The sequence below is a fragment of the Colobus angolensis genome, unplaced genomic scaffold, assembly GCF_000951035.1.
Source record: "Colobus angolensis palliatus isolate OR3802 unplaced genomic scaffold, Cang.pa_1.0 Scaffold6, whole genome shotgun sequence".
NCBI lineage: Eukaryota > Metazoa > Chordata > Mammalia > Primates > Cercopithecidae > Colobus > Colobus angolensis.
Genome location: NW_012119598.1, coordinates 14,039,997 through 14,051,222, shown reverse-complemented (window position 1 = coordinate 14,051,222; position 11,226 = coordinate 14,039,997). Strand labels below are relative to the sequence as shown.

The following is an 11,226-nucleotide window of genomic DNA, read 5'->3' as shown; positions in this document are numbered from 1 at the left end:
GGCTGTAGCCCTTGGGGCATCTGGAACCTGAAGTGCTTCCTTGAATGCTGCAAAAATAATCTTTGCAGCCAAAATCAGGCCCGCCTCGGCCTCCCAAAGTGCTGGGATTACAGGCATGAGCCACTGCGCCTGACCGCAGGCAGGCAAAGCATATAATTTTTATACTAGTCTCAATTTGGTCAAAGAAAATGACTGATATGTTGCTATCAGCCTCAGTTACTACGTTTTATTTTTTAGTTTTCTTACTAGTGCATTACAATGAAATAGAACTTCACTGAGGAAGTTCTTGGGCTGAGGGCAAGTCACTGTAAAGCAGCCACCATCACTGGCATCTGGTCTTGGTGTGATAAATGCTCAAGAGAAGAACCTACACAGGGCCAGGAAGTGATGATGTAGGTTCCCTACCTGCTGGAAGGCACCACATCTCTGCCCACAAAAGCAGATGTGGAAGTTGCCCCTCTGTTCTTCCAGTCTCTCTCTCTCAGAGGCAGTTATTCCCTCTCAAGCTCATTATTTCTAATCCCCCCAGCCAGTCCCAGGGGAAGGTAAATGCTAAAATTCCAAGGCCATTTCCCGGGGAGAAGAAAGGAGAGGTGAGCAGAAACAAAGAGGCAATTATTTGATTGTGGAGACTTGCAAAAACTATGAACTATTTGGGGTCCCCATCCCTAGTGTTACCCACCCTAGGGAGATGGGTGTGGAAAGGAAGACTCTTTAATCACTCATTGCCAAATCATGCCATTAGTCAAGTTCTCCACAAAATCATATCAACTTTGTTAAGAGATAGGAATTAAGTAAATGTCTAAGTATTTCTCTATGACCATCTTTTAGCAAGCAACCTTTAAAATTGGGGGAATTTTGGGGATCCAGCAACCAATTCCGAAAAATCTGATGAAAATCTGATTTAAACAACTTTTTTTTCTAAGTTTCTAGACCTTTCCATATCAGAAATAAAGATTTATCACAGTGTCTTTTGCAAGCCCCTGTCATTTCAAGGACACGATGAGAAAAAGCTAATGCATCTTCCCTGCTCTTCTTACTACTCAAGCTCAGGAAAAAGTGCACCCTGCATCCAAAGAGTGGGTGGGCGTAAGGATGTAAAGGGTCCAACCTTGACGGGTAGGACAGTGACTGGCTGGTGAAATCACTTAGCTCTTGCTCTAGTCTCCGCCAGGGTGACGCCAGCCAGTCGTCTGACCATTCAGGCACTTGTTTATCCTGCTCTTGCTAATTGCGTTGGCATTTGGCTTGTCACCAGGTATCTGGGATGCTCGCAGGGAGAGAAAGTGTTGAGAAATACAAACCATCTCCTTAATAATTGGTATGATATTTCAGGATCTCTGAATTTCTTCCTTTGTGTGATATTTCTGGGGAGAAAAATCCAGTCATAAACCTTTTTACAATGAATGTTAATGGGCCTCTTAACTGTCGCTAAGATATGAGTATCTTTCTCTCAAGATGGTCACTGTAGGAGGCTGATTAAAAACACTTTGACTTCGTCAGACAGAAGGTAGTATTATATCTTGCATGTCATCAATTAATTAAACTTTTCAGCATCATCCAAGAATAGCCTGAACAATGCGTTTGTTGTTGTTAAAGAGGACACTCGTGTGGAATGAGATGCATGCGAGGCTACAGTGCATTGCCAAACCATCTATTTTTGGGGTTAAGAATATATTAAAATTCCAGTTTTATGACTTTTGTCTATGTGCTTCTCAAACATCTGCTTTAAAGTTGTCAGCACTTTCATAATTTAGCCTAATAAAGTTGCATAGTTCTTAATTCCTAGGGAAAGAATAGTGTCAGGGAAGCAAAAAAAAAAAGTCTATACTTTCCCAGGGTCATAGCAAATAATTGTGTAATATTTGAACTAGTAATTTTTCTTTTATTTTGAGACAGTCTTGCTTTGTGGCCCAGGCTGGAGTGCAGCGGTGTGATCTCGGCTAACTGCAACCTCTGCCTTCCTGGGCTCAAGCAATTATCCAATCTCAGACTCCCATGTATCTGGGACTGCAGGTGCACATCACCACGGCCAGCTAGTTTTTGTATATTTACTTTGGCAAAGACAGCATTTTACCATGTTGCCCAGGCTGGTCTCGAACTCCTGGCTTCAAGTCATCCACTCACCTTGGCCACCCAAAGTGCTGGGTTTATAGGCATGAACCACTGAAACTGGCCTTTGAACTACTGATTTTGATTATGAATTTCCCATTGCTTAATGGGATTATAGTGAATTTTTAAAAACAAAACATTCAATGTAATGAAAAATATAACACAATAGCCATCAAGTTATTTGGGAGTAGGTGGGTGTCACAAAATCAAACAACATTGAATGTCACCAGCTCAAAGGACTGAGGGTCATGAAACTGAGTGGAGAGCTCTTATAGACTAAGAGAGTGGCGCTCTCTGACACAGGAGGAGAGGAACCAGGCAGCGGTGAAGCCACTGAGGCCAGCAGAGGTGTGGCGGGCAGCCCACCCTCGCCTGTCCCAGCTCTTGGCATGGAGTACCACCTACCTTTCGGGTTAGCCTCCTCTTGATCTCTCTCTTCTCCTCCTGTTCCTCTTGTTCATTCCGAGCTGAAAGAAATATTTAAGATGTTTTTTATTTCACTAAACAGTGTTGTGTACAGGTGCATTCTTTGGACTTTGGCAGGCTCTAGGCCAAGCATTTCAGTTTGAAAAAGGGAAGAGAGAGCTCCTGTCCCCTCCCCCAGCTGCTCTTCTCCTTATGGGGATTGCTTTCCAAACTAGCTGCGTTATTTCAAATTGCTACTGAGCAGGTCAACCTTATCATTTTGCCTTCTTTACATCACATGGGGTTTCAGGTCTCCAGGCAGAGATGCTGGGGTTGAGAAACATGGCTACAAGGAAGGTAGGTTTTTTTTTGTTTGTTTGTTTGTTTGTTTTTGACAGGGTCTCGTTCTGTCTCCCAGCCTAAAGTGCAGTGGCACAATCATAGCTTACTGTAGCCTGGAACTCCTGGGCTCAAGTGATTCTCCTACCTCAGCCTCCTGAGTAGCTAGGACTTCACATGCAAGCCACCACACCTGACTAATTTTTAAAAAATTTTATTTTTTATTGAGATGGAGGTCTCATTATGTTGTTCAGGCCAGTCTTGAACTCCTGGCATCAAGCGATGCTCCTGCCTTGGCCTCTCAAAGTGCTGGGATTACAGGTGCAAGCCACTGCACAGTGCAAGGAGGTGGGTGGGAATGTTGACACAGGGACACACAGGCATTTGGGGAGATGTGAGGATCCTTTCTTTGGATAAGACTGGGGCTCACTCATTCTCTATTGAGCCTCCCAAACACTGAAGGAGGCTCATTGTGATGTAGTCCTTGTGTCTGGTGCCCTGTGGGGGTTGAGAGAGCAGAAGACCTGCTGCAGGAACAAGACAAGGCAGGAGGAATTTCAAAACGCTCACCTTTCACAAGCCCTGATTCCATCGATTCTTTGAATTTTCCAAGAAGTCCACAGAGCATGGGTGAGGCCAGAGTGTGGGATACAATTGCCTGCATGTAGACTTTTTAGGAGTGGCTCAGAAGAGTAGACTGCAGAGCCTAAAAGCTCTTGGCTTAATACATAGGTGATTTACTCATCAGATTTTTAAAGAGCTGTATATAAGGGAGTCTGGGGAAGGGGGCAGATATTTGAAGGGCAGAGAATCTGGGCTTATTTCTCCTTTTAAGCTAACTGGATGACCTAGGGTAGAGCCTTTCCCTTCGGAACCTTGGAAGAATTCCTTGATATCTATGGAAGCACAGACATCAGCACAGCATTGTTGGACTTGAAAAAACTATGGAAGTCAGCTTGTATCAAGGAAGGCCTGTGATTCTCAGGCCTTCTGAGATTACATTTCAAATGGTGTTAGTAAAAGGAAACACGTTGATTTTGGCGTAGGGTGCATCATGACTGCCTGGGACACAGTTGTTGAATTATATTATGGTAACTTCATTAGTTTGTTGTATTGGTGCACACATGCAGTTCAGGTATGGTTGCTTTTTGTCTTCGTAAGGGACAGATCTTTAAAGGAAGGAAACCCCCTGTGCCTAGAAAGGGGTGGGGACCATCTGATAACTGTGTCACCTTTACACTGAAGGTGACTATACCTCCCACTAGCACAAGTGGTGTGAGGTCAGGGCAGAACTCAGGCCCTTGAGGGCCACCCCTACGGGCCTGATTTAGGCCCCCGACTGCCTGTGGGCATAAGGCTTTGTAGAAAGGCAGCACAAGAAACAGCCACATCTTGCTGTGGGCTGAGGTCACCAGAGGTCCCTGCTCCAGCCCACCCTACAGTGCCTGAAACCATCACCATGAGTGTACTTTCCTTTGGATTAGAGATCTTATCTCCCTCCCGGAGGTTTTTTTTTTAATGCAAATTTCTCTTGAATAAAAGCCCATTAAACTAGTCAGCCATTAATAGCTCAGTATGAATTTATCTAGCAGAGATAAACTGGGGGGCAGACAGCAAAACCCGGAAGCAGGGAGCCCCCAGACAGTGACATTTGTACAAATGCAAATTTCAGTGGGATAAAACCTATTAAACTGGTCAACCATTAATATCTTAGTATGAATTAATCTAGCAGAGATAAATGGGGAGGCAGACAGCAAGAACCAGAAGGAGGGAACTCCTATTTGGAGATGTCTCAGGTGGGAGAACGGATGGAAGGAAAGGTGGTCTGGATGTTGGGTCACTGGGGACAGCTAGAGGGCACACGGTGAAAATTTACAGAGGCACAGAATACTAGGGCCATGAGGGGCCTAGTGACCACCTCATCTACCACCACTGGTTTATAACTGAGGATCTGAAGGCCCAGGGGTGTTAAGGGGCTAGTCACACCCTACCTGGCTCAGTGGTTACACAGATAGGCTTTTTCCTGTGGTCATGTTTTGCTTGGGGCCGGCTCTACTCCTCATTACTAGCCTCAGACTTCTGATCCTACAGGCCCCTTCGGAGCCGTGAAAGCAGGCATCCTGTGACACAGCTGACAAAGCATGGAGCCCTTCATCTCTTATGTACATTCCTTAGGTCACTCTTGGGGGTGGGGCCACAAGCTACCACCTACGGAATCGATACCTTTAGTTCAAAGCCATTGACCAACTCAGGTTCATGAATTTTCAGGCAGAAGGTACCAAGACAACCGCATTAGGCAACTGGGAAGACAGGCCAGGAAAGGCCTATGATGTCATCATTACAGCTGCCACCATCCGAGGGTTCATTATGTGCTCAGAGGTGCACAGGGCCTCACTGGCTGCTGGACAGAACAGGGGCTGCTCCCAGGGCCAGGCAGGGTGAGGCTGGAAACCAATCCAAGGCTCTCAAAGCTCCAGGGCTGAGCCATGGCGTCTCTGTGCCCTGTTCCCCACCACCCAACACCGAGCAGTTCCTCAAATGGCTGAAAGCTCAGAAAACCAATTTTAAAACAAACTGTTGGAGGATGTTTTCTTATATGACTAGACATTTTTTTGTTTGTTTAACAATTGCGATAGATTAAATTAAAAAAAAATATTTAGGAGAACATAGTTCCAGAATACAGGGAAAAATAAGAACCTGTGGGAAAACAAGTTGATTTCTGAAAAGTTTCAAAACTATGAAATGATCCGTCTGTTTGAATTGGTCAAGGAGTTCTTTAATTTGCAACTATGTGGCCGGGACAAGAGGGATTAGGGAAGAGAATAAAAGAGAACCATGGGAACAATCTTTCACAACTCCTTTTTGGTTCCCTGAATCTAAGTTCCCTGCTTGATGGCGGTAAAAACCCAAGCTCAAAGGACCTGTGGTCTCCCAGGGATCTGGACAAGCCATAGAGGGGATCTGATGCCTTTGAGAGAACCCAGAGCTGAGCTAGGGGATTTTAGATCTCTTTCCAGAAACCGTATTCCCGGTGTGATAAGCACCATTTTCTGAAACCTAAATAATCCCCGGAGGCTTTTAGCTTCTTTGAGTCTAGGCCTCAGGTCAGAGGCCACAAGTAGAGCAGGGGGCTGTGAGTAAGTTGTACAGGCTCACCTGGCTGTTTATCTTTCTCTCCAACAACAGAAAGCTTATAATGGCTCAGGTACCAGATTGGGGCAGAAAGGAAGACATCATACAGGCCAAATGTTCCCTGACCTTGGAAATCCTTTGAAAAAGCTCTAAATTCATTATATAGAATATTAAGCTTGGAAACTTTGAAGGGTACCCCTTGGGCAGAAAAAAAATAAACGCACATTCCTGGAGACCTAGGCAACGCTTAGGGTTCCCCGAGGACCCAGGAAGGCCCAATCCTGAAAATAACTTCCACTGAGAGTTGAGGAAGTGGCGGCTGGCGTGGGGACGGGAGGCAAGATGTTGATAAAGGCAGGCTTGACATAAACGGACATGCGAGGGCGTCGGGCGGGGGTGGGTGCTGTAGGCAACAGGCCTCCCCATCAGAGCGGAACCCAGCACCAGCCTTCAGCAGACTACGAAATACCGAGCAAGTCACAAGGCCACAGTGAGCACGGTAGAAAGGTAAAGTCAAGAATATTTTTGTGTGGTTACAGTGGAAATTCCCGGCAAACTCACACTGCGGTTGCATGTGATTTACTAGGCACGGGGGGCGGGGCAGCGGGGGGAGGCGAGGAGTCGGTCTGTACAACATAGGCTTTCTAGAAAACTCTGCATAGTATACATCTTTCTTTTCTGGAGAGAAATTAGAAGTGTGTTGTGCGGTAGGGGGAACAGGGTCATGAATGAAGCCAGAAATATTTGTTCACTATCTTGAGGCAATGTTGGTGAGAATGGTAGCAATGACTGAACAGAATGGTTTGATTTTTAAGTTATTTAATATCCACCACTAAACTGACGCATACTGGTGTCCATCAAATGCTTGATCTTTTTTAGTATTTTGTATCCTTTTTTTTTTTTTTTAAAGCACCAAGTGGATCCTCTGTACATATTCAAATGTCTCTGTGTCTTAAACCAAACAAGGGGCTCATTTATTTTTTTCTGGCTGCAGCAATAGTGAAAGGCAGTTTTCCTCGAATGAGAGCATCAGACAGGCGTGCCCGGGATCAGCTGTGGGAATCCTGAGAGACAGGCATGAAGCACTTCGCTTGGAAATGTTTTCTTAGTCTTTAAATTTAACGTTCAAAGGGATGAGAGATTTTTATCAACAGCAGCCAGCTGCAATGCAAAGTCATGCTTTCTAGTCTCAGTTCAAATGGCCATTAGCCGCCCATATCACAGTCTCCATTTTCAAGCCAATTTTGGTTTAAAGGTGACCCTACTCTCAAAAATCATTAAATAATAAGTGGTCTCACTCTAATTTTTCAGCTTCTCTCTGACTTTACAGCTCACTAAAAGGAAGGCTCTGCCTGCCGCCTGTGAGCTTCTAAAGTGGAATAAAATTTGCCTTCTCTTTGGGGAGGTCATCTTTGGTGTTCTAACACACACGCATGAAGCCTCAACCGTTAGAAAGGTTTTCAGTGCTTTCCGCACAGGCGCAAAGTAGAAACCTTGTGGCCTACCATTAAATAATAACAAAAGCCGCCACAAAACATCAGGGATTGCCATGGGCTTAGTCACTTACGTTTCAAAATGTTCCTCTGTTCCAGTTCTTCCGCAGTTGGCCTCTGGCTCAGCCGCCTACGGAAAAAATCCAGGAAAAGTTTTTGGACCATATCATAGCCTCCTTGGGTCATTAATCTCCTCGGCCCTTGCAGACACATGAGACAGAGTCATGGCTGGAGTTCTTGTTCCATCCTGTGCTCTGAAAGACTGACTCTCGCCACCACCGCCTCCTCAGTTCCTCAATTTCAAGCCCAGGAGAGGCACGTGCGTCATGTCACAGCCGCTGACCCCCACCCTCCTCCCTGCAGCGGCCCCTCCCCAGCCCAGTCTCCTCCAGTGGCCCCAGGCAAGTGGACTGCAACTTAGACGGGACTCTTTTCTTCACAGAAGTCCTTTTCTTTCCTTGTGGCCTCCTAACTTGGGGACTGTGGCCTCTTGCCTCTCCTTCCCTTGAGGCTAAAGCCTGCCTTGTGCCTCTTCTGTGCAGACCCAGTTAGAACATAAAGAGGCCTGTGGCCCCGGGGACATGTGAGAGAGTGTGTCTGTCTGCAGAGAACAATGGCTGCTCTTCTTTCGGTCCTGCTCCTCTTATTCTGGAGCCTTAGAAGACATGAGTGGCAAAGGCACAGAAATGACACTCCTGTGGCCAGGCATGAAATTTAGCCACCGGAAGTGAAACATCATAACCAGCCAGGGCATGAGCCTGCAGTGATGCAATGCGTGGAGGCAGGGACAGGCAGTGGATGGCACGTAGTGACAGAAGTAGCCAGGGAATGCTCATGGCATCCGAGGGGGGAATGCCTGCAATTCGGTCCCAGGAATGACTGACACGGACTCAGGAGCCTGAGCAGGAACAGAGACATCTGTGCCTTTGAAGTTTGCGTAATTATTTAACAACCCTGCAATTATCCAGCATTCCGCTTCACCCACTGGGATGAGCTGTGTGAGAGACTGAATCATTGTAGAGGAAATTTTAGGCTTCTCAGACTCCTCTACTGGGATCTAAGGGATAGAGAGGATGCTCTCCTAGTTACAGAAGTTGCAGTTCCTCCCTGGGTATTAGAAACTGGTGTCCATAGTTGGCAAGATGTTCACATCTTAAAATCTGAAGAGAGATCCTAGAGTGAAAATATAAATCAATGAAGTCTCCAAACATAACTACAGTTGGTCCTCTGTATCCATGAATTCCACATTCTTCGGTTCTACCAACTGCAGATGGAAGATATTTAAAAAATACAAACAAAAACAATAGTCTAATTACTGATATAGCATTTATCTTGTATTAGATATAAGTAATTTAGAGATGATTTAAAGGATATGGGAGGATATGCGTAGTTTTTTTGCAAATATTAAGCCATTTCATACAAGGGGCTTGAGCATCCTTGGATGTTGGTATCCAAGGGAGTCCTGGACTCAATCTCCCAGAAAGGACTATATTTTTAATTCAAAGCTTGTTGTCATTTGTGTTTTTCTTTATTGCATTGGACCAGAATCAATTGCTTCTGTGACATTCCCGTGTCACCACCACACATCCTATATAGGGAATGGGCTTCAGTGTCTCATATAGTTTGGATATTTGTCTCATGTTGAATGGTAATCCCCATTGCTCGGGGTGAGGCCTGGTGTAAGGTGCTTGGATGGGGAGCCCTCATGGCTTGGTTCTGTCTTCTTGACAGTGAGTTCTTGCAATATCTGGTCATTTAAAACTTTGTGGCGAAACCCCGTCTCTACTAAAAACACAAAAATTAGCCGGGCATGGTGGCACATGCCTGTAATCCCAGCTACCTGGGAGGCTGAGGCAGGAGGAGCGCTGGAACCTGGGAGGTGGAGGTTGCAGTGAGTTGACATCGTGCCACTGCACTCCAGCCTGGTCGACAAAGTGAGACTCTGTCTCAAAAAAAAAAAAAAAAAAAAGCGTGTGGCAACTCCCTGCCCACTCTCTCTCTTGCTCCTGCTTTTGCCATGTGATATGCCTTCCTCTCCTTCACCTTCCTCCATGATTGGAAGCTTCCTAAGGCTTCCCTAGAAGTCAAGCAAATGCCAGGGCCATGCTGCCTGGATAGCCTGCAGAACCATGGCCAACTAAACCTCTTTTCTTTATAAATTACCCCGTCTGAAGTATTCCTTTATAGTAATGCAAGAATGGCCTAATAGAATGTCAGAGAAAGGATTTTTGGTCATATATCTGCCTGTAAAACCCTGAAACTGTTGGAAATTGCATTCCAAAGTATTTTTAAGAGTATCAGAACATTTTCATATTTATTATTTCTTTTCAAAATATCCCCATGGCATAATATAAAACATTTGTTTTTGACCCAGTTCCTATCACAGAGCACCTAAAACCCTTGGAATTTCCCGACTGTCAGGAGTGTATTTTGTTACTTGGAATGAGTCCCTTTGGATCACACCAGAGTTTGTGCCAATTAGGTAACTTAGGATGGGGCTGGCTACCAGAAAGACCACATGGTTAGAGGCGTGGAGCTTTCAGCTGGGGAGCGGGAGGGTGGGGAGCTAGAGGTGAAGTTCTACGGAAATTCTTGAACCACAAGATTAGATGAGCTTCCTGGTGGCTGAGCACAGGGCTGGGGCCACTGCTGGGAGGGTAGCACCTGGACAGTACACAGAAGCTCTGCCTCTGTCCCCCAGTACCTTGCCCCGTCCATCTTTTCATCTGGCTGTTCATCTGTAACCTCTGTAAGAAACTGCTAAAGTAAGTGTTTCCCTGAGTTCTGTGAGTCATCTTAGCAAATTATTTGAACACAAAGAGGGAGTTGTGAGAACCCCAATGTATAGCTAGTGGGTCGTAAGTATCGGTGACAACCTGCGACTTGGTATTGGCATCTGAAGTGGGGGGCAGTTCTGTGGGACTGAGTCCTTAACCTGTGTGATCTGACGCTATCCCAGTAGAAAGGGTCAGAATCAAATGGAATTACAGGATGCCCAGTTCGTGTCTGCTGGAGAATTGCTTGGTGTATGGGGAACTGTGTCACACAGAAGTGTGTGGGGTCACGCAAGTGTGCTAAGTGTGAGAGTAGAGTGAAAAAAGTTGGTTGTTTTCTTTTTTTGAGACGGAGTTTAGCTTTTGTTGCCCAGGCTGGAGTGCAGTGGTGTGATCTCAGCTCACTGCAACCTCTGCCTCCCGGGTTCAAGCGATTCTCCTGCCTCAGCCTCCTGAGTAGCTGGGATTACAGGTGCGCGCCACCATGCCCCACGCTAATTTTTTGTATTTTTAGTACAGACAGGGTTTCACCATGTTGGCCAGGCTGGTCTTGAACTCCTGACCTCAGGTGATTCACCTGTTTCAGCCTTCCAAAGTGTTGGGATTACAGGCGTGAGCCGCTGTACCCAAAGTTTGTTTTTTTTTCTTTGCAATCCCATTAAGACATTTTTCATCCCCATTGACAAGGGCCAGCTGTGTATTTGGAAATTCACAATATTAGAGGGTCTAAATTTGGACGCAGTATCTTTTGAGTCCTTTCTAAAATAGCATTCTCACGCTGCAGGAGGAAAGTGGTGATTATACAACTGAGTGAGCCTGTGTCAGAGGTCTGGAATGCAGCTTACCGACTCCACGTTGAAAGATCTTAACAGCTCTTTCTCACCTGCCAGTTTATTTTCCCTAAAAATTCTTGCTGCTTTTATAAGGGATGGGCAGCCACTTTTATGGAATGGTTTGGTAATATCTAGGCT

At 45.6% G+C, this 11,226-nt stretch overlaps 1 protein-coding gene across 3 annotated transcripts in view; it reads right to left on the bottom strand.

Moving 5' to 3' along the window:
- PHACTR1 (phosphatase and actin regulator 1) overlaps positions 1 to 11,226 on the bottom strand; it is a 573,087-nt gene that overhangs the window by 6,928 nt on the left and 554,933 nt on the right. For all 3 annotated transcript variants that reach the window (XM_011962700.1, XM_011962699.1, XM_011962698.1), the window contains 2 exons: positions 7,556 to 7,611; positions 2,518 to 2,579 (listed from right to left, as the gene is read on the bottom strand). In XM_011962700.1, coding sequence (XP_011818090.1) covers positions 2,518 to 2,579; positions 7,556 to 7,611 — 118 coding nt within the window. The remainder of the gene's footprint in view (positions 1 to 2,517; positions 2,580 to 7,555; positions 7,612 to 11,226) is intronic.